We start from the raw sequence: 23,763 nt of genomic DNA, 5'->3' as shown, positions 1-23,763 counted from the left end.
AGGCATTCACACAGTTGGTGTAGACGTCGGCCAGCTGTTGTGTCAAGTGGCATGTATGAAGATTCTCTTAGCACATCAGTGAATATGCACAAGAAAACTCATAATGTCATCTTTGCAAGTATTGACCAATTAAGTAAATTATATGCCCCTAAATCTGATTTACTAAAACATCGCTGTACAGGAGTTCAATGGAGGATATAAGTGATCTGGGAAAACTGCCTGGCTTTATTAGGAAGTGGAATTAGGTAGAAGGCTTTCAAGAGTAACTGTCGGGCATACAATAAAAAATCAATTCTATATTTTTATCTGGTAAACAAGTAATGAGAATGCTAATCAGGCAATCCAAAAGTTAAAATCTCTTTTACTTTTCTTGTTTATAAATGATCATTCCCCAGTTTACCTGATTCTTATTTGGTACAATGCCGCACAAAGGAAGTTGCAGGGCATGCTGGGTTGTCCCTTTTTTGCTTCTGTGCATTAGTTAAGTATTAGGGGAAATAAAGAAGCAAAAGAAGACAACCCAGCATGCCCTGCAACTTCTTGTGCGGCAACGTATCAAATAAGAGTCAGGTAAACTGGGGAATGATCATTTAAAAACAAGAAAAGTAAAAGAGATTTTAACTTTTGGATTGCCTGGTTAGCATCCGTATTACTTGTTTACCAGATAAAAATAAAGAATTGATTTTTGATTTTATGCCCGACAGTTACACTTTCAGATGCACCCCATAGATTGTGAAAAAAAGCACCTTGTTTGTGTGATTACATGGAAATTCCGCTTGTGCTGATGAAAAGCAACCTCTTCATTTCAGCATTGCAACAGTTCATGGTAAATATTATTTCACCAGTCTTGTTTTTATAAGTACATAAAGTACAGCCAATCTAAAGGGTTCCTAGTGGAAATTACCAGTAAGGTGTGCTAAAGGCTGATACTGATAAGTCAATTAGTCCTGGCATGCAAAGAGATTAACAATGCAAAGAGAGTAACAAGGGCTCTTTCTCTGTGCTAATAACTCATGTAGCAAAGATAGGAATTTATGGGCTGTGCGCACTCAAAATACAGCAATGTTGGTGTGGTTGCCAACAAGAGAAAATTGAGGTTACCGTTTTGTAAATTTATAGCTGGCTTTAAATGGGTGATATTTAACATTGAATACTTGTGTGGCTACAATTTATAGAAAAATGTTAATAAAAATGTAATTTCACTTAAAGGGAAGAAAAAAATCATATTTTACACTTATGATGGTCAGATAGCCTGAGAGATGTATGTATGTGAGATACGTAGGCTTTGTATAAATGCATTATCCAAGCTATACATTGTGAATGCAAAAACAGGCTAAAGGGCATAAAGAAATGACTTGCCTGACTTCCACTTACTGCCATTAGGGAGGAACTCGGAGTAATTTACTCTCGGGGGCCTATAAATATAATTCAAATATACAGCTATTGAGAAAATAACTTCAGCACCTCTGATCTCCCACTGTCTCAAATGGAACTCAGTGCTTTACATCCATTAGAACTGAAAGGCTATTGACTGATGCTGAGTTTGCAGTAGAGGTTCCTATAGGAATAGGTCATATTATGGAAACAGCAGTGAAAGTGGATAGAAACTGCTGCAATTCGAAAGGTCATATGACATGATCTCCTCCTGTGAGAGCTGTTTCTGCTTAGCTTTTAAATCAAGCCATAGTCAATAGTCTAATTCTGAAGGCTACCAAGTTGGCTTCTTCACAGGCAGCTGTTTAATTCTGACAACACTATTTTTTATTATTTCCTCCCTCCCATCCCTGTACCTAGACTACAAATTTAACCCCCAATACACCCATGGTTTTCACATGACCCCTCCCTCTGAGCAGACTGTCTGTGTCCTCCTCTCACCTCAGTGCTCTACTGCCACTCCTGACCCTATGCCACACCAGCCTTCCATAGGAAAGGATGCAATAAATGGCTGGCCTGGTGATGCACCGCCTACAACAACCCTCACTGCAGCCCAGAAACCCTGGCCCAAATCTCACAGCCACTTGCTGCATCACTACCAATAAAGCCAGATGCTGCCATTGCATAGGAACACCCCTATTTCTAATAGGTGGCAAAAGAATAAGACGATTGGTGCATTTGCTATGCCCCCTTCCAGACATTATTGCTCGAGGCCAACCTGGTGTGATGATGCAACAGTCCAGTACTCCTCCTTCAGAGGATGAAGGAGTCTAACTTGAAGCTTCGGATAGACATACTGTAACTGCTATAATCTTCAGGAATTTAGTGCGTAACTGGGGAGGATTTAGTGGGTGGGGAGTCCTTATATAAGGGGGATGGGGGCAGGGTTAGGGGAAGGGAAGGAGACAAATGTCCCTATTAAGCCTCAACATATGAGAGTTATAGTTATGAGTTCCTGAGGTACCCAGGTTAATGTTTATTATTTCTTTAAAGGACAATTGTTGCAAAAAAAATTTAAATATAAATATACGTTTCTCCCAAAGTAAAATGCACTATAACTAATTACTTGTTTCCTATGTTGCTGTCACTTAAAGAAGGTAGAAAAAATCTGACTGACCTGTCAGGTTTTGGACTAATCTATCTCCTCATGGGAGGTTCTCAGTTAACCTTACACTGATACACGTACACCATCTGGGCTACTGGCAGAACTGGATACTCATTGGTGCATGGACAGTGGCAGGCAAATCCTTTGTTGCATGATCGGCCCCAAATTAAACCATTATACTCCCAAGTGAAAAAACTGATGGTGCATCCAAGGGAACAAACGGGCTGTGTCCAACACCGTGGGGCGAGAGTAGGGTGGGTGTCCAGTAATAAGCACAGCAGCTAACAGCTGTTTCTGGTCAGTGGTGGGGCGAGAGTAGGGTGGGTTCCCAGTGAAACGCACAGCAGCTATCAGCTGTTTCTGGTCAGCAGTAATGGGAGAGTAGGGTGGGTGCCCAGTGATAAGCACAGCAGCTAACAGCTGTTTCGTGTCAGCAGTGGGCGAGAGTAGGGTGGGTGCCCAGTGATAAGCACAGCAGGTAACAGCTGTTTCTGGTCAGCGGTGGGGCGAGAGCAGGGTGGGTTCCCAGTGATAAGCACAGCAGCTAATAGCGGTTTGTGGTGAGCAGTGGGGCGAGAATAGGGTGGGTGCCCAGTGATAAGCACAACAGCTAACAGCTGTTTCTGGTCAGGGGTGGGGCGAGAGTAGGGTGGGTGCCCAGTGATAAGCACAGCAGCTAACAGCTTTTTCGGGTCAGCAGTGGGGCGAGAGTAGGGTGGGTGCCCAGTGATAAGCACAGCAGCTAACAGCTGTTTCTGGTCAGGGGTGGGGCGAGAGTAGGGTGGGTGCCCAGTGATAAGCACAGCAGCTAACAGCTTTTTCGGGTTAGCAGTGGGGCGAGAGTAGGGTGGGTGCCCAGTGATAAGCACAGAAGCTAACAGCTTTTTCGGGTTAGCAGTGGGGCGAGAGTAGGGTGGGTGCCCAGTGATAAGCACAGCAGCTAACAGCTTTTTCGGGTCAGCAGTGGGGCGAGAGTAGGGTGGGTGCCCAGTGATAAGCACAGCAGCTAACAGCTGTTTCTGGTCAGGGGTGGGGCGAGAGTAGGGTGGGTGCCCAGTGATAAGCACAGCAGCTAACAGCTTTTTCGGGTCAGCAGTGGGGCGAGAGTAGGGTGGGTGCCCAGTGATAAGCACAGCAGCTAACAGCTGTTTCTGGTCAGGGGTGGGGCGAGAGTAGGGTGGGTGCCCAGTGATAAGCACAGCAGCTAACAGCTGTTTCGTGTCAGCAGTGGGGCGAGAGTAGGGTGGGTGCCCAGTGATAAGCACAGCAGGTAACAGCTGTTTCGTGTCAGCAGTGGGCGAGAGTAGGGTGGGTGCCCAGTGATAAGCACAGCAGGTAACAGCTGTTTCGTGTCAGCAGTGGGGTGAGAGTAGGGTGGGTTCCCAGTGATAAGCACAGCAGCTAACAGCTTTTTCGGGTCAGCAGTGGGGCGAGAGTAGGGTGAGTGCCCAGTGATAAGCACAGCAGCTAACAGCTTTTTCGGGTCAGCAGTGGGGCGAGAGTAGGGTGAGTGCCCAGTGATAAGCACAGCAGCTAACAGCTGTTTCGTGTCAGCAGTGGGGTGAGAGTAGGATGGGTGCCCAGTGATAAGCACAGCAGCTAACAGCTGTTTCGTGTCAGCAGTGGGCGAGAGTAGGGTGGGTGCCCAGTGATAAGCACAGCAGGTAACAGCTGTTTCGGGTCAGCAGTGGGCGAGAGTAGGGTGAGTGCCCAGTGATAAGCACAGCAGCTAACAGCTGTTTCGCGGTAGCAGGAAGCTTATTTACAGCTGCACCGACCAGCAACGCAAGACCAACTGTCAGAATTTAACTACTTACTATAAGTGACAGCAACATAGGCGAAAATAATTTATGTTGCATTTTACTCTGAGGCAAATGTTCATTTTTTATGTGTATGTTTTAATGTCTACAATTTTTCACAATAGTAGTCCTTTAAGTGGACTTAATATTTGTGAACGCCTTCTGTTTTACATTGCATTGCTTCAGGATAGTGTGCAGCACTATACGCTTGCAGCAGGAATGTTTTCAATAAATCCAGGTAAGCTAGAAACTTTCCCTCATAGCTGTCTGTGAGATGATAAAAAGAGACAAGATACATGTACGTGGGAGGAATGAGAAAGAGAGTTAACATAGGCAGAAAAAAAGAGCTGACGATTATTTTGGGGTTCACAATGGAACACATGAGAAGTTACAGAAGGACAGGCAAGGGGCAGCACCTCAGGGGATGAAGCCAAGCTTCTTTGGGTGAAGACCTCAGTATCTTGACCAGCAGCAACATCAGCTTCATCTTCTTCTCTTTTCCCAGAATCCTCGGTGTCCTGCTGAAGACAACATTGGTGATGAGAAGACAGCATTACACCAGTACAGATTAAATATTTATAAATACCTGGTACTATGTACTGGAAAATAGACAAAGCCTCCAGTTCAGGCACAGTTTACAGATCCTCAGCAACTGATAGCTACCTGCTCATACCGTCAGCCTGAAACACATGGCCTCAATTCACTAAGCTTTTTCGCACACTTTATCGAACGTTTGATAATTTACATCATGAGTAAAATCTAATTTTGAAATCACTAAGAGGTTATAGATTTATTGAATGTTTTATCGATAAAATGTTCAATAAATCTATAACACCTTAGTGAATTCAAAATTTGATTTTACTCATGAGGTAAATTATCAAACGTTTGATAAAGTGTTTTTATAAAGCTTAGTGAATTGAGGCTATGATGTGTCCAACCTCCGTCCTGACTTTTCATTCCATCACTACAACAGGCATGTCAGCACGTAAGATCATAGGATCCGCTGACATGTCCATTGTGGTCTGTTCTTTGAAATGGGACTGATTTAGGCTGAGGTGTGAACCTGGCTTTAAAGGGAACCTTAAGTGACATGTGACATGATGAGATAGATATGTGTAGGTACAGCTGCAAGCAGAAGCTTTTCTTCTCTCTCTGCCTGAAAGAGTTAATATTCAGCAATGCAAGTGAGATTCTCCCCAGTCAAGACCCAGTCAGACTATTGTGTCCCTCAATTATAAGGAATTACAGCCATAAAACACATTCCTGGCAAATAACTGAGTTTCTGAGAGCAGGGCTTAGATTAAAAGGGGCATTAGTCCATATATTTTAGCTCTCTGAGACACTGGACAAACTATGTCATTGAGCCAAAACAAAAATCTACTTTTTTTAGGTTTTTAAACATAACACAAATCTGTGGAATAACTAAAAGTCATTTTTAGGAGTAGGAGTATAGATACAATTGTTTATGGTTTAAGGTGACCCTGTATTCACAGTAAAATAACTAAAAGATGCACAGCAGCACGTAGTACGCTGAGTGTACTTAGTGTTGCTTGCTTGCTGATCCATGTTAGTATAATGTTGTATTTCCTAGTGTGCAAAGGTGACTATCACAGGACAGTCGCCACAGCTTAACCTGGATATAGTTGATGCCTCTCCCTTTGTCAATGTTTATTGCAACTTAAAGAGGAAGTCCAGTGAAAATAAAGTAATAAAAAAGTACTTCATTTTTACAATAATTATGTATACATGATTTAGTCAGTGTTTGCCCATTGTAAAATCTTTTAAATCCCTGATTTACATTCTGACATTTATTACATGGTGACATTTTTACTGTTGGCAGATGATGTAGCTGCTGCATGCTTTTTTGGCAGTTGGAAACATCTGTAAACAGCTATTTCCCACAATGCAGCAAAATTCACAGACAGGAAACTGCCAGGAGTACATACTCAGAGTTTCTTGTGGAAGGGGTTGCACCACAATATCAGTCATGCAGCGCCCCCTGATGGTCTGTTTGTGAAAAGGAATAGATTTTTCATGTAAAAGGGGGTATCAGCTACTGATTGGGATAAAGTTCAATTCTTGGTCGGAGTTTCTCTTTAACTCACACCTATCTTCCATCTGTCCATCTGGTCACACTGGTGAAAGGAAGGTGGGTGTGAGTGATGTCACAATGATGGGGAGAGCCATAGACATCATCCAGGACAAGCTGTCCTGATAGACCACTTTGTACAGAGCAAGACAGGGGAAGATACTGCTCGATTATAACACAGAACAGCTAACAAACAGCAGTGACTGAAAGGAAAGTGAGTGCAATTTGTTGCTGTGCTTAGTTTGGTTTCTTTCCCATCATTTCAAGGTCTCTTTAAAGCACAGCTGGCCTGAGGCAAAGCTACCTAAGGTAAGCACAGAGGTATGTTCATGGTGGAGCCACAAAACTCCTTGCATGGTCTGTCCCTCTTCTCAATCGCCCCTGGTTCCATTAATCACTACTTGAAAACTTTAACATTGGGGCAGGAAGTCAAATTTTCAGACAGTGGCAGGTTTGCTTTGATGTTCCCTCCTGCTCCCTTCACTTTCATTGTCCCATTCACTTCCCTGAAAAGGAGGGAGTGGAAGAATTATAGGAGGTAATGTCACAAGCCTGCCTCTTCCTGTATGAAAATTTGACTTTAGCCACAAATGATTACAGAGTCTGGGGGAACGAGAAGAGGAACAGACAACGCACAAAGTGATGTGGGTCCAACATAAGCATACCTCTGTGCTTACCTTAGGTAGCTTTGTTCCTGGTCAGGTATCCTATGCGTTAATACATTTACAAAATAGTTCAGCGACAAGCAAAGGAACGTAAATAATAAATATTTTATTATAGGGACATCTTTTAACACCTCAGATGTTTTTAAGTCAAACCTATTAAAAAATTGACATTCAGAATACAAACGAGATTGGGCTGGCTGAATATTATGTGTCTATTCATCTTAAGTCATCCAGTGGGCAACAAAATCGATCCATCTAATTAGCAGAGCCACTCCGATGATTCGGGCACCACCATAAGTCATAATGTGAAGTACGGCTATATCGGCATTCAGTGACTAATTTGGGCGCTGGCAAATGCCGGAGCTCAAATTAGAAAAAAAAACTAGGTAATTCAGCTGCCAGCAATAGCCGGTGCACTAATTACGTTGTTACAACTCAGATGGCGAATAGCATTAACGCCACCACATTCAGCAGGCGCAGGGTGAGTGGCGAATTTAAATGTATGCAACCGAGTTGCTTGTGTTGCGACAGAAGTAACTTGTGGATTTCGGTTATTAGAGAACAAGAACTTACGTATTCGGCAGCACAGAATGTCCAGGCTCGTAATGCGTGTGAAATTAAAAAATACAGCCGAAGAACATTATCTAATTGCTGGTGATAGACTAAAGAGATGGAGCCTGATAAAATCAACCAATTCAGGGATAAAAGCAGATAAAGAGCATCCCTGGAGGAAACACATATCAGTTCCAGACATCATTAAGGCCTGCTAGACTTTAACAAGAGCTGGAAGTTATCGTGCAATGTATCTTAAGAACAAAGGAGCCAGAGATGATCGCCGCAAAGAAGAAAAAATTAAAATTACGCAGCTTCAGTCTAATCAGGACACAGAGAATGGCTGCCGAGACCTTCATAAGAGCTTCAGCCCGGAGGTAAGCTCTTTGATAAACCTCTGGGGAGAAGGAGAGTAGCAGAACTCAGATCAAGCCAAATTAAGATGTTCTAGACGGAACCTTCAGAAGAAGAGTCTCTCTGGGTTTCCTGATTTAATGATTCATTTGCCATGCCATGTCTACCTGGAAGCATAGCTACAGTGTTATTTTATTATTCTGAGCATGAAGTAAAACCCGGCATCTTAACACATTTTAATAAACAGATGTAATGATAAATGATAAACAGCTCGTTTATGTTAAAATCAAACTCCTTGGGTAAATTACAGGAATGAGTGCACCTTAAACGTCTTAACAGAAGAATTAGGAAGGTACTTCTGAAGTTCAGGAATCTTTCTTACTGAGTGGGTACCACCTTATCTAAACAGGCATTCTTGTGTCACTGCTGGTCTAGAGTGGCTTCCAAAATGATTACCAATCCTCCCCAAAACTGTGCCTCAAAGAGCAGACTGTTGCATTGGGTAAAGTTATATGTACCACCAACAAACTGTATTAGGATGGTGGTAAGCAGGTAATGTAGGGTCACTCAGGGCATGGAGTCCATGAAGTCCTTTAGATTTAACCAGGGCAACCTGAAACAGATAGTAATCCTAGTGAGCACCAGACTCTTAGCTGCTGAGAACTTTTAGGTTCTCCTCACTGGTCACCAGTTGAACATGCAATTCCATGTTTGGAGAAGGCCTGGTGGGAGAACCAAGGTCAGAGTGGATAACAGACAGGATGAGTAGATGAGCTGAGAACAGGGCTAGCAGCAGAGAGTAGTGGTCAATATAACAAGCAGTGTTCTGGGTTGGTAGCAGGTGGGCTTGGTTGGCACAACATAGTTACATAGTTATTTGGGTTGAAAAAAGACATACGTGCAGTTCCACTTTTGTTCCAGTCTTCATTATATCCATATTTATAATCAACCCCCTCAGACTGCATGTTGTTAATGCAGGAGTCCTCAGCTATGCCTGGCATCAGACTGTAATGCTTTCTTTTTGGCACTAGTCAGTAGGTGTTCCTGGCTCGGCTGTGGAGTCGGTACAAAATTCCTTCAACTCCGACTCCTCAGTTTATGATTCCACCAACTCCAACTCCTTTATTTCAACTCCTCTAATTTGATTGAATGTATGCAATATAATAGGCATTTCATTACTGCCAAAGCTTAGGAATTTTGATGCTATATTAAGCTGGCATCTGCTTTTGGGTACTGTATAATAAGATTCACCATAGTTCCATATCAGCTGTGGTTCTGGCGTGTAGCCTTGCCAACTTGCAGAAAAAGGTCTCAAACTTTTCTATACCTGATAGAGAATAGGCCAGGGGTATTTTCTGCAAGGGAGCAGATCTATGCACCAGAACTCAGGAGGTTCATGATTTATGCAGCATCCTGCCCCTGTGGACAACAATACGTCGGACGCACGACACAATTATTACGCAAAAGGATTTGCCAACACAAGCGTAATATAACCAAGGGCCTTCTCACTCATGTCCGGACATTTTCTACACGTTTACAACAGCGATCCGACACTAGTGTCCTTCAAGGCCCTTGAATCCATTAATCCCATTAATCCCATGGCACACAACGCATTTAATGTTTTAATAAATTGGGAAATCTTCTGGATTCAAACATTGAAGACCCTGGTGCCCAATGGTCTCAATGAACAGTCAGAAAAACCATATTAAAAGAAGATCCCCTGCATCATTCCCTGTTCAGTTGTTTAACTATAATGTTGAACTGTATACTCACAGTCGCTCTCTTTTAAACAAATAGGCTCTAAGTTTAATTTTATTGTCTTAATCGTTCTGAGCTAATCTTCTTGTATTTTTATTTTTGTTGGCAAATGCCTGTTTTTGTCCACACTGTTTCCCTCTTTCCTCCCCCTTTCTCTCCCTTCCATCACCAGTAGAACAAATGGGAGTGGCAATCTCGTTATTACAGACTAATTCCCAATCCCCCTTAGACCTATGAGCGGCTGCCACCGTCCCCTTCCTAGTGGCTGGAATGTAAGCGCCTACTAATGGAACGCGGCCCAGTACGCTTCCTGGAGGTTGGCAGGCAAGCGTCCACTAATGGAACGCACAAGATCAGGCGTACGTATTGACGCATGCAATGACGGGGATGCAGGCGGGTGCGTTACTTCCGCCGGAAGTTTGCGGCCGTCCTGGTGCGGGGCAAACTCAGACTCGTCCCCTCCACCTTCACTCAATCCCCTCTGGGCTACTTAGGAGCGAGGTTTGGCGCCAGCACTCTACAGAGGTGCTAAACCCGCTCTTTGACTAATTGGGTAAGTACCATATAATTGTTTTTAAACATACTTGCGGAACGGTATGACATGGATAGACTGGGAGGGGGATCATTCTGATTGATGTGGATAACATAGAACACCGGGATATAGTTGATGGTATCAGGGAATGTATACCTTGGAAAGGCATAGTATGAGTTATTTACCTTGGACATGTGGAAACTATTGTGTAATGTGGAACCACACAAAATTGGGACAATGTTTAATATCAGTAGTGAATGGAGACTTTTATAATGATAACAATAATAGAAACTCACAATTTTTTATACCCCTACTATGTGTAATCCAATTATGAAGATTTGACTTATGTGGACATGTTTATGGTTTTTATACAGTGGTTTATGTTTTATTACAGTTACTCCTGTTTTTATGTTGCCTGAGGAAGCGGGCTATAGACCCGTGAAGCGCGTTGCAAACTGTGTTTTTGGAGTAAGAATAGTTTTATTTTGAACAATTGCAATCTGTCATCATTGGGGAGGTAAGTCATCCCCCATTTTATGATTTTAATGCATGGTAATTTTATCCTTTGGGCGCCTCTGTATTCGTCTTCAATATACTTGTATCCACTCTTTGGATGGGTGTGATCACCCTTTTTCCTTCTACGGAGAGTGACCTCTTAGCCCGAGTGGGGACAGGCCTAAATTCCCACAAGCAAGATCAGTGGTAGCCTAGACTCGGCAACCCACACTTGTGAGTAGAGATGTAGGCAAACGGTTCCCGAACCGTTCGCCGGCGAACCCCTCACCCTGTACTACTTCCGGGTCGCTATGACCCGGAGTAGTACGGCTGCGCTGGGCCGGCGGCGCGTGTCCTTGAACGCGCGCCTGTTGCCGGGCACTTTCTGCGCATGTGCATGACGTCATGAGTGACGTCACGCTCATGCGCAGTGAGTGCCCGGGAACAGGCGCGCGATCAAAGACGTGCACCGCCGGCCCAGCGCAGCCGTACTACTCCAGGTCATAGCAACCCGGATGTAGTATCGGCCCATAGAGATTCGCTGGCGAACGGTTCGCCAACATCTCTACTTGTGAGTAACATTTCTTCATCTGAACAAAGTTGTTGAAATAACGGTAATACACTATTGGGGCTCTCGTTTTTCTCCTTTTTGTCTCCTTTGTAGTCACCAACCCCAAATTTAACATATCAAATTAATTGATTTTATGAGCAATAGTAAAAGCACTTACCTCTGGCTTGGGGGAAGAGGAGGTAGGTGAGGAGGGAAGCCTCTTCTCTCGTCCTCGTTCTCTATGGACTAGTTTGCTGTTTGGCTGTTTCAGTGTTCTTTTCAGCTCATTAATACTGGCCTGATGCTTCAGGAGGACATCTTGCGACTTATCCAAGAACTAAGAGAGGGATATAACAAACAGGTGTCAGTGGCCAGCTCCAGCCCCTTCACTCCACCTCATGCGGCAGGCCTCTCTGGCAGTGAAGGGGCTCCTGCCAGCATGAAGCTTGCATCTGTTGACTATGGACCTTTGAGGCGTACTGAGATGGGAAAACACGTGCAGAGAGGTGGGATAGGTAGGTAATAAAGGAACTAGGTGGCAGGGAAAGAGTTCTTAGGAAGTGTTCCATGAATGCATGCTGGGGTTTGGACTGGTAACTATGGAAGGTATGTATTAATCAATGTACAGCTGTGTAAAAAGCATGAGTGAAAAATTCACCTTGTGTCTCAGTTCCCACTATCTAGTAAACAGAAATGTCCAGAAGCTAATCAGAATCCCAAACTGCCAATCAGCTAACCAGCAGCTTTGTAAATGTATTAGTTGCTGGTTAAAACAGCACTTTGGGATCCTGATTAGGCTCCACACTTTTCTGTTCCTGGGTCAGAGGGCATTTACATACAGGGCAAATGTTTTAATGATCCCTAAAAGTATCTGATTTAGTCCTCTTGCACACTACATGGGAATCAGATTTTTTATCAGATCTGATTTTTTATTCCGATTAATGCAGTACGTTTTTTAATCGGAATCAACAATCGGATCAGATTTTAAAAAATCGGAATCGCATGTAGTGTGCAAGAGCCCAAGTCTTTCAATTACTTACCTAATTACTACTACACTCACGATAGAAAGTACATTAAGACCAGCTTACGATTGATCACACACAGCCAGACTAAAAGCCTTCATATTGCTCCTTCCAAATCCTGCCTTGACACGCGTAACTCACTATAGGTTTCTGTTACTGGACAAAGGATCTGAGGGCAGATGAGGAAGCAGTTCACTCAGGCTAAAATTGGAGCAGGCCTTAAAACAACACATTGAAAATTAAGTTGGGTGGTTATATACAGTTACTTTGTACAGTATATAAGCTTTAAAATATTTTACCTGCCCTAATGTTTCCTATTGTGACTGACACCAGTCTTTATTGCCTGAAAATGAAAGCCCATTTATAGCCAAAAACTGGTAATCATACAGCATAGCTAGTGCTGTGAGTGCAGCACTGCCATGCCTGTCTTACTTGCCAAAACAGTCACCTTCTGTAGTGTAGTGTTGTAAAGCCTGCTAACGTCCATATTGCTTCCCATTCTGCTGGGAGCTAAGACTGTGTTGCTGCTGGATGGTGTCAGCTCCTATGCATTAATGTTCAAGGAAACTAGACGTCAGAGGGACATGGTGGCTGCCATATTTATTTCCTTTGAAACAATACCAGTTGTCTGGCATTCTGTTGTTTTTTTTGCATCAGTAGTGTCTGAACCACACACCTGAAACAAGCATGCAGCTTATCCAGTCAGCCTTCAGTGAGAAACAGCAGATTTGCTTGTTTGTTCTGGGTCTATGGCTAAATGTATAAGAGACAGAGGATCAGCAGGAAAACCGGGTCATTTTCCACCAGGAAATACATATCAATCTATATATCATTCTCAGGTTCCTTTTAACCAGTCCTCATGTACTACATATGGCTTTACCTTCGTCTCTGGGTGCTAAAGCTGGCAAGATATAAACAGGTATGGCAAGGGCCTAGCTCCTGGCAGAATGACAGGCCCCACAGAGTTGCTAATAGTTGATGTTAATTTCATGCAAGTTAAAGGAGAACTGTAGTGAAAGGTATATGGAGGCTACCATATTGATTTCCTTTTAAGCAATACCAGTTACCTGGCTATCCTGCAGATCCTCTGCCTCCAATACTTTTAGCCCTAGACCCTGAACAAGCATGCAGCAGATCTGGTGTTTGACATTTTTGTAAGATCTGACAAGATTAGCTGCATGCTTGTTTCTGGTGTGATTCACACTACTGCAGCCAAATAGATCAGCAGGGCTGCCAGGCAACTGGTATAGCTTAAAAGGAAATCAATATGGCAGCCTCCATATACCTCTCACTACAGTTCTCCTTTAAAGCAGTATGGAAATAATAGACCAATCAAATACAGCAGTTTTATTTCCAAGCTGAATACATTGCATCAACTTGCAATTATTAGCATCTGACTGTAACTACACAGAATGGCTGTTTTAACCAATCCTTCCATCTGCTTTGATAAATCTGCACCTGTGCTCTGAGTTTGAAATCCCTGCTCATATATCTCATATGAATGGCCCGATCACAGTAAGGATAAGCAATGTTTTTTTTTTTCATCAAGATGCTGAAACAGCAGAGAGCAAATCATTGCCACTAGCTGCCGACCAATGAGCTGGAACCTGTGTTAGCTGATCGGCTGTCGGCTAACTGATTGGCATCTAGCTGGCGTCCTGGGTGAAAGAGATTTGCATATACAGCAAAATATCTGCTCGTTACTAATCACCAGCGTGATGTGAATGTTGTGTTCTAAAATAATGTGTTTTTACTTTCCTGCATCTTCAGTAGGCTGTGAATGTGAATGAAATACTGCTGGCCTGATTTGATAGGTTTCTCCAGGCTTGAAAAACAGAAAACCTGGACTGGATTATTCAAATATTTTCTGCTGTTTGACTGCAAAAACTTTGCGACCCTCACCTGTGGTGTAACTGACCATGGTGAGTATTGCTAAAAGGTTCATGAAAAATGGGTGGTAAAGTTTTTTCATTACAAATTATGGGGCTCTCAGGAAAACCTTGATGGTGTCCCTCCTCTCTAAGCTCTACTCTTTTCTGTTGTGTGTCCTGAAGACCCGTCCACCAGGGGTCATATAAATCGATATAACAACTGTGGTCACGATGACTACTCATCATTACCTAGCCCCACCCAGGTGTGCTGCCACAATTACACCGTTCCCCAACTTAGAAGCACTTCCCCCCCATGGCACCAGATCCCCTTTTACAAGTGTGGTTACCATGACACCGGTCCTCCATTACCAACTGCCATCCTGCCACTAGTACACCATCCTACATGTCCAATATATATGCAGTGAGACATTTTGGGAACAAATCTCTGCTTTCCTTACTTATGAAAAGTGTCCACTGCAGCTAAATGCAGGCAACTCCAAATACACTCCTCTCTTTTCCCTAACCTCTTGGCAATCCTTGTGATGACACATGTGAAAGCTGCAAACATTTGCCTCTCAACAAAACACCATTTTTATTTTTCAAAAATACAAAGCAGGTTTTCTGAATCACAGATGATCTTCACTGATCTCCAGCCCAGGAGAATCTTAGTAAATCAGTCCCAATGTGTGGTTGAGTGGAGGAGTGAATATGGGATAGTTTGTAGGACAAAGTGATGGCTTCCATGGAGGAAAGGTTGGTACTGAAATACATCAGTGGGTACAGGAGGAGCCAGTTGGATGCTGGGATATAGGACAGGTGGATGGGAGCCAGGATAGGTAAATGGATATTTGGTTATAAGTGGGTACCTCCTTGTGCCGGGGAGTGGTCTCTTGCTCCGACTGGTAGCAATAGGCAAGAAACAGAAGCGAGTGAGCTTGAGAAACACAACAATTCACACAGACACATGGATACACAGAAGGGTGGATCAGTGCCAATAGCACAGTTACTGCTCGCCAAGGACAAGATGCTGACATATATATGTGTTGCTACACGATAATGTATGAGACATTAAAACAACCATATACCGTATATGAAGAAAGCAATGTGATTAAGACAACTCTTATGTCAAGTTTGTAGGCATAAAACATACAATAAAAAGCTTGGAATCCTATTTATAAAATAAATTAGAGCTTAGAGGCACTTCACTACAATTTTGCTTACATTTTTAAGCATATTTCCAAAGTAATTATAAGGCCGTGTTGACAGTGGTGCACTGCAGTGTAGCGGCCGCTCTGTAACACGGCTTACTGCACACACTATGCAATGTTCACAGTGAGGCGGTGCATTGAACTATAATGGGTTGCAGTATGGTAGCACACTGCATGTGCCAGTAAACGCACACTGCAAGTGATTCCGATTCAGATTCCGCTTTTTAATCAGTTTTTACATCAGATTCAGATTCAGATTTGCAGTGTGCAGGGAGCAAACTGCAAATCAGAATCGGAATCGGATGTAAAAACTGATTAAAAAGGGAATCTGAATCGGAATCGCTTGCATTGTGCAAGAGGCCTAACAGTAGAAGTGAAGCATACTTTTCATTGACTTAATGCTTCACTGTACCCAACACAAGGCGGCCATACCACTTTTTTTCTCTGTTGTGCTCCTGTGGTACAGGAAACGCAATGCAAAGTCCCACTGTGAACCTAGCCACAAGCTAGGAATACTAACTTGTAAATCATGTGGTGTTTTAGGCTGTAGACACACTGTCAGCGCTTTCTGAGCGCTTCTCTGACCATCAGCACTTTCTGAGCATTTTTTTTTAAAAAGGCTTCCATTGACTTGCATTAAAATCGTGGTAAAATCGCCTTAAAATTGCTGTAATTGTGATTTTTCAAAAAAATCATGATCACTGCAATTTTACCAGGATTTTAATGCAAGTCAATGGGAGCATTTAAAAAAAAACGCTCAGAAAGCGCTGCTGGTCAGAAAAGCCCTCACACTGTGTTTACAGCCTAAAAATGCATCAATGTGGCCTTCCACTTGCAAAGAGTAATTTTGAAATGTAACTAAATGGCAAACTTTGATTTCAGAAGTAGGAGAACAGAGGCGCCAGCAGAATAAAAGTGGATAAAACCTTTAAAATTTGCTTGGAGGAAGTGGTGGACTTACCTCCATAAAGCAGACACGAAAGACTGTCTGAAAAGTAGCAATCACATTTATTATATGGTACCCCAAAAGTGCAACGCGTTTCGCAGGCCGAGCCCGCTTCATCAGGCAATAAAGTGGGGACAAAACAGAATTCCAGCAGTAGCAGGTGTAGCGCCTCAGACTGAGGCGCTACACCTGCTACTGCTGGAATTCTGTTTTGTCCCCACTTTATTGCCTGATGAAGCGGGCTCGGCCTGCGAAACGCGTTGCACTTTTGGGGTACCATATAATAAATGTGATTGCTACTTTTCAGACAGTCTTTCGTGTCTGCTTTATGGAGGTAAGTCCACCACTTCCTCCAAGCAAATTTTAAAGGTTTTATCCACTTTTATTCTGCTGGCGCCTCTGTTCTCCTACTGCAAAATCGTGTCCACCCCTGGTGGAGGGGTGAACTACCCCTTTTTCTCATCTACAGAGAGCGACTTCTTAGCCCTGAGTGAGGACAGGTCTAATCTCCTCACCTGCTTATACAGTGGTTGCCTGTGTGGTAACCCACGTTTGTGAGTATATTCTTCTCACTGATTTGCCTTACTTCGTTTATGTTTTAACATACTACACTATATTGGGCTCTCGGTTTCTCTATATTTGATTTCAGAAGAACTGACATCTGAGTGGGCTGAACCATAACTTTGCAAATAGATTTGAGAGCTACCAATTAATTAACCAGCACAGTGGCTAAGGGTACCCATACATCTAGTGGTGTTGGCCGTTGAACAAACAAAAGACAGATCTCTCTGATCGAATGTGATCGGAGAGAGATCTGTTGGCCACCATGAACCGCAGGCCAATTCCCGATTGTTTTCAGCATGACATATTTCAGGAATTGGCCTTTTGACGCCAAAGCTGTCACCCTGATGTTTTATATCTAACCCACCAGCACCCTACCCCCCCCCCCCCCCCCTCTGCCCTTGCAGTTAAACTGCATTTGCGTCCCCACCTGGTTGCCTGCGTTATAGCACAAATGGGCCATGTGTGACGTCACGCTATATGCCGGTAATCACACGGGACCAGAATGTGGAAGTAAGGCACAGACACTCAGCGCGGACGGCCAACAGGTAAAGTATAACTGCATGGGCACCGGGAGGGTGGGGTTCCCCCTAAAACATTGGGGGAACAGCGGCCGGGGTTTACATCAGATTTGTTGGTTGTGATTATTGCATGCGGTTACCGCAGTGCACCCGGTCGAGCATTTCGACCCGAGATTTTCCTGAAATTGGTTGAATTATTGATCGGGTGTGGTCTTGGCAGCACTGATTTTTATAACATTTGATAGTAGTTATCAAATCTTATGGTCGATTGGCCGTTAAGTTACAAATGTATGGCAACCTTTACACTCTCATCACATCTTGGCTAGGATACATACATGCAATTTTTCCTTCGTGTGACTTCCCTCACTTCAAAACTAATCTCATCCTTGCATAGATTTGGTTTGTTCATGAGATTGCACACAAACTAACGGATGATACCACAATAATCAATACATAATAAAACTAATACATTGTTTACCTTTTCTAATTACATACTCTGCTTGGTTCATATAAAGGTATCCACTGATGATACAATCTTGATTTTACACTCTTACCATGGCTATGTAATTTAAAGGTGCCCATACATTAGAAGATGTATGGGCAGATTGACCAAGAGACAGATCTCTCTCTGATTGAATCTGATCTGTTGCCTGCCCATACACCAAAGGCAAATTCCAGATAAATTTCAGCATGAAATCTCCCTGGAATTGGCCTTGTCACGCCACATCCCCTAATGTTAAATGTCTGTGCAGTTTTACCTGTCTTTATGCATGTGCCCCACGTGGTTGCCGGCGTATACATGGGCGCATGTGTGACGTCACACAAGCGCCCACATTACGCCGGCAACCACGTGGGGAGCGTGTTTGAAGATGGAGCCAGTGGGGAACATGGGCAGGTAAAGTATATTGCACAGGGCACCAGCAGTGAACATTTTATATTGGGGGGACATCGTCGGGAGTTCCATCGCTTTCGTGGCTTGTCCCGATATCGCACGCCGTTACCACCGTACACCCGACCAAGCAAGTCGACCCTTCATCTTGCAGCATGTCCCACCGATAGATGCGACCAATTTTGGCCCGAAATTGGTTGAACTGTCAATTAGGCTTGCTCTTGGCTGCACCGATTTTCATCATATTCAATAATAATTATCCAATCTGATGGTCGATCGGCTGCCAAGTCTACAGATGTATGGCAACCTTTAATCTTGTCTTGCAATGATAAAGTCCCAGGTTAAAATCTTGGCTCCGAGACTATTTACAATGCAATTTCCTCCCACACTCCAAAAATATAATATTTTGGTCACATGGTTTTCCCCCAAAAGTTAGCTTTATGGTGTGGTAGGAAAAACAATCAAGCTCTCATCTTAGGGAAGTGACTTCTATCCCCAGTGCAGGCACCGTTAATTAAAATGTAATTCCATCCTTAAAAACAATTGCAATAATATAACCGTGTTATGGCTAATTTAATATTATAATCTTCTTATTTCAATTTGCAGCCAAGTACAAACCTCTAAAATTGCTATGGCAACAGTACTCTGCTAGCTGAACAGAATACGCCCAAGTTCTCATCTTCCTGCATGAATAACTGGAAAGCCTTGTTTCTCTTTTTGCAAACCTGTGACTTGTCAAGTGATTCCAGAAAGCTGATACTCTCACTTAGCATTTCATAAGAACATTCTGCAGTGGCCTATGTTTGTGTAGGCACCCATTTGCTAAATCCTTGTAGTGTGTAGCAGAGTTCTGAATGGAATTGTTATTTTTGAACAGAAACAGAATCTCACTTCAATGTAAAGGACTATGATGGCATCCAACGGTGCTACTGCAGTTGAGCACTGCTACTGCCCACCGGTTTCTGGATGTTGAGATAAATGATCACTATGGTGAAAGTATGTGTCAGTTACCAGTGACAATGTGCTGACTGCTGAGTGCGTAGAAAACAAGATTACGTACACTGTGTGCCCTGCAGTCAGCAAATTGCCTATGCGTATTGACATCCGCAGACTCTATAGTGATAGATTATCCCTACAGGGAAACGGATACACTCTAGTCTCAGGCAAAGACAGTTGTGTTCTGTAACATAAAGGATTGAAAGACCTTAGTGTAATGAATCCTGAAACATTTCTTTTAGTCATACTGAAGCAAAAATATATTTTAAAAAAGTTTGATACTCACCTATTGAGAGGGAAGGCTCCTGAAGCAGGAGTACCTTTACTGGGGGGAATGAGCAGACCAAGAAGGGACAGGGAAGGCTCAATAGCATTCAGAGCCTTTCCTCACCAAATCGGATGTTGGGGGAGCGGTATGAACAATGGAATCGGCGTTGCTAGGGTTGAGTACATCCATCTGGCAGATCATTCGATTGGTTGGGCCTCAGAGTTCGTCGGGTGCCATGCACATGCCTGCTTGTCGGCTGAGGTGGTCGTTATCGGCCGTCTCAGCCGACTTAAGTCAGGCGAGTGTACGAGGCTTAAAGGGCAGCTGAAGTGAGAAAACTATGGAGGCTGCAATGTTTATTTCCTTTTAAAAAATACCAGCCCTATTGGTCTGTTTGGCTGCAGAAGAGCCTGAATAACACCAGAAACAAGCATGAAGCTAATCTTGTCAGATCAGACAATAATGTCGGAAACACTGCATCTGCTGCATGCTTGTTCAGGTTCTATGGCTGAAAGTATTAGAGGCAGAGGATCAGTAGGGCTGCCAAGCAGCTGGTATTGCTTAAAAAGGAAATAAACATGGCAACCTCCATATACCTCTTTCTACAGTTGTCCTTTAAGTCTAAGCCACTTGATTTGGCCAGCAGGAGACCACGGCACAGAAACCATTAAGCCCAAATCCCTGTGCTTGACATACACATATATGTATGCACGTCATATGAACAAGTACAGGCAGTCTTAGGCACCTACTCTTATAAAATGAGGCCAGATGATGCCATCTTACCTTCATCTCCTTGATTTTGGTTGGAGTGGTCACCTCCTCATCCTCATCTTCCTCCTCCTCCTCACCTTCTCCAGGAACTGCCTTGTGATTCTTCTCTGGAGTTTCATCGTGATTCTCATTCAAACCAGACTGCTTAGAGAGTCCTTGAAATAATATTGATTGGATACACAGTGTGTGAATATAAAGTAATGGGAGTATGGGATAACTTACTATAATATAGTAGTTTTAGACCCCTTTAATTTAAATTCTATATTTTGGAAGTTCTGATGCTTCATGTGTTTTTTTAATTATGTCTTAAGACTTTGTTCTATAGATCAGCGCTTAACTCAGGCTGAACCAAGTCCATTTTGTAAAGCATGTTAGGTTTTCAGTTGAAAAAGGCCAGCACAGCCTGGAAACCAAAGCAGCAAAAAAGGGCGCCCAAGGTGCTTTAGTAAAGAGTGCCAAAATAGATGGCAATGATAAAAAAACACAATTAGTGTCAAAAGATGGAAATATGTGGGCCCCCTATATGTGCCCGCAATTTGCATAGCGAGTTGCACCCAAATTTGTATCTACTGCCACTAATCACAGCTTTGTGGTGGGGGTCTTTAGTTTTAAGAGTGGGGGGTCCTTAGGCGTTACGGTTAGGCACCATGGAGGGGGTTGTTAATTGTAGGAAGCACTGGGGGGTGGGGGGGGGGGGGTTATGGTTAAGCACCACCTGGGGGGTTAAGCACAGTTAAAGAAAAAAGAGGCGCCCTGGTATGTATAAAATGGATTAAAACCAGTTTAAAATCGAAATTATTGTATGAACAAATAATTTTATTTAGCACAGGCAACGCATTTCGCGGGTCTCAGCCCGCTTTCTCAGGCCAATCACTGTGCCAATTAAAAGAAACACCAATAGCAAAGGGAGAGACAGAACACCTGTGGTCCTTACCAAAGTGATTCCCTGTCACTTTTCATATGGAGAGTGACTACATCCAGGTCTGGCCAGACCACTCCGACTCGAGTCGGGTTAATTGTCTCCACCTGCTTCCTGCGGTTGTTTGCGGCCTTGCAAGCCGCCTTTGTGAGTAGTATTTTAAATTTCTTTTCTTCATGCTTTACCTATCTAACATACTATACTATTTGGGCTCCCGGTTTTGTCTCCTGTACCTTTTAGCCTAGGGTGCTGCGACACCCCTCCAACTTTGTACACCTGGGGGGTTAAAGTTAGGCACCACCATGGGGAGTCTGTGAGTTAGGCATTGGTAGAGGGAGGGTTCTGTGTGAGAGTAGGGTTAGGCTAGGTCATAGTAAAATATTGGTAAAGATCGGGATTAAGTAGTAGAATATCAGTAATTTTTCAGATATTCTATTAGCAGCTAAATCTGGTGCCCTTTCTCCCAGGCACCTTTTTTACATGTACGCCTGGAAACCCCCTCTCTAACAGCAGATAATGGAACAGGAGTCTGTCTCATCTACTTGGCTGCTGAGGAGTGGAGAAGCGTTTGTCACCCCTGTGTATTCTGATCACAGAGCAGTAAAGCCACATATACATGCTTTAGATTTTCCATGGCTGAAAAAAATGCTCCTGACCATTCACAGTGCATACGGGTGTCCAACATTACTGGGTCATCAGCAATCAGCCAGAGAGATCTCCATTCTCCATCTGCTTCTAATTCAAGCATGAACTTCAAAAAGCTTCTTGCCCATCCTGTTCGCTCCCCTACTCATAGAGTAGAACATGCTGCTTGGTTGAGAACTGAGTAACATGTCTGCATATAAATATTTTTTTAGGATGGCAACCTTAAAGCTTAAGTCAAGTGTATAAAATGTCTTTATGTTCTTTGACAGGTCCCTAATCTATGGCTTCTGTTGTACTGTAAAGCAGTTATATACCAATACTGATGAATGGATCTGATCACATGATTATACTTCCACAGCTTTACATTGCAATGATGCCATCCAGAAGAAGGCACTGCATGTGCTTCAGGCTGGAAATGGGGCAGGGTTTTCAGGTTGCTATCCTGTCAGCCAAAACACTGGTCTTTGAGTGGTGTTGCTGAGTTTTGGCTCATAAGGTAATGCCCACCACTCTCTAGGTACTTTACTCCCACCATGCTTTGCAACATAACAACAGCTAATCCAACACCAATTCAGTCAATTCAGCAGCCCTAATATGCTGGTGACTGCAATCTGGAAGTTGGGATTGGCTGAGTAAAAGCTTGATGAAAATGAATTGATAAATATCACACTATACATCCCCTTTAATCTATTTTATGTACTATGTTGTGCCTATGTTATGCAACATCCTTGAATAACGTCACGGCATAAAATGTGCCTACCTCCTTCAGCACTCAGAGAAAGAGTGTAGCGCTTGCTGGTGGATCTCTTGAAGTTAGGAGCAGGCCGGTCTATCAGAGCACTTGCTTGCTGGGTCTGCGCCTGCGTGCGTCCGCTGTATCGGAACTTGGATCCCATCACTAGGAAACCCTTCGGGGCAGGCTCTGGTGAGACCAGCCTAGGAATTGGGAAGAATGAGGCTTCACATAAGGACTTTTCTAGCCTGCAGTGTTATTATGGAATCAGCCATTGCACATACAACATTGTCATTGTCTGCTGGGCAACTAGGATATTCTTGTGGTGACCTAAGCCATGACTTGTGCACCACAAAGTACATTCATATTGTTGCAAGTATGCTAATATTTCAACACACACAGACACACACACACACACACGGCAGAGGAGGAACTATTTAGAAGGAATTTATCGACCAAGGCCTGTAGCAGATTTAGATGCTTCTTTAATGTAAATTGAGTCAATCCTAAACTACCAAATTACTAAGGATGGTTATTCTGACCCTTGTTGACTCTCAATGGTATAGCTATAAATCATGGGGTTCCATAGCAACACATTTAAAGGGAACCTAAACTGAGGGCTATGGATGTCTCTTTTTAAACATTACCAGTTGCTTGGCAGTCCTGCTGATCTCTTTGCTGCAGTAGTGGCTGAAATTATTAGAAGCACAGGATCAGCAGGAGGGTCAGGCAACTGGTATTATTTGAATATGAAAAATCCATATCCTTCTCAGTTTAGGTTCCCTTTAAGCAATGATACCCTCTACATGTTCTATGATGGTTTTAGGTAAAATGGGGCTCTGGGCCAAAGTGAATTACATTTTCATACTGTACTGACAGTAAACTTGTGATGTCTACAGTCCCCAGCTTGTGGGGCCCCTAAGGAGCTTAGTGCCCTGGGTTATTGCCCAGTGTGAACCTATGGAACCAATGGACCTGGTTTCTCCTTCCAAATAGCTATGCATGAAGATAGTAAAATACAATAACACAGAAGGTGCATATGGACACAGTTGTATGCCTGAAAGTTTTAAATCTAAAGCT

At 43.3% G+C, this 23,763-nt stretch overlaps 1 protein-coding gene across 12 annotated transcripts in view; it reads right to left on the bottom strand.

The window, feature by feature from the left end:
* Positions 1 to 23,763, bottom strand: part of EPB41L1 (erythrocyte membrane protein band 4.1 like 1) — a 258,463-nt gene that overhangs the window by 50,926 nt on the left and 183,774 nt on the right. For 7 of the 12 annotated variants that reach the window (XM_068264529.1, XM_068264528.1, XM_068264533.1 and 4 more), the window contains 5 exons: positions 22,711 to 22,886; positions 20,399 to 20,541; positions 15,093 to 15,125; positions 11,512 to 11,670; positions 4,755 to 4,859 (listed from right to left, as the gene is read on the bottom strand). In XM_068264529.1, coding sequence (XP_068120630.1) covers positions 4,755 to 4,859; positions 11,512 to 11,670; positions 15,093 to 15,125; positions 20,399 to 20,541; positions 22,711 to 22,886 — 616 coding nt within the window. The remainder of the gene's footprint in view (positions 1 to 4,754; positions 4,860 to 11,511; positions 11,671 to 15,092; positions 15,126 to 20,398; positions 20,542 to 22,710; positions 22,887 to 23,763) is intronic. The other 5 variants (XM_068264531.1, XM_068264539.1, XM_068264534.1 and 2 more) reach the window with 3 other exon arrangements.

Source organism: Hyperolius riggenbachi, chromosome 12, assembly GCF_040937935.1.
Source record: "Hyperolius riggenbachi isolate aHypRig1 chromosome 12, aHypRig1.pri, whole genome shotgun sequence".
Classification (NCBI taxonomy): domain Eukaryota; kingdom Metazoa; phylum Chordata; class Amphibia; order Anura; family Hyperoliidae; genus Hyperolius; species Hyperolius riggenbachi.
Note: the sequence above shows the minus strand (reverse complement) of the source record. Positions and strands in the feature narration are given on the sequence as shown.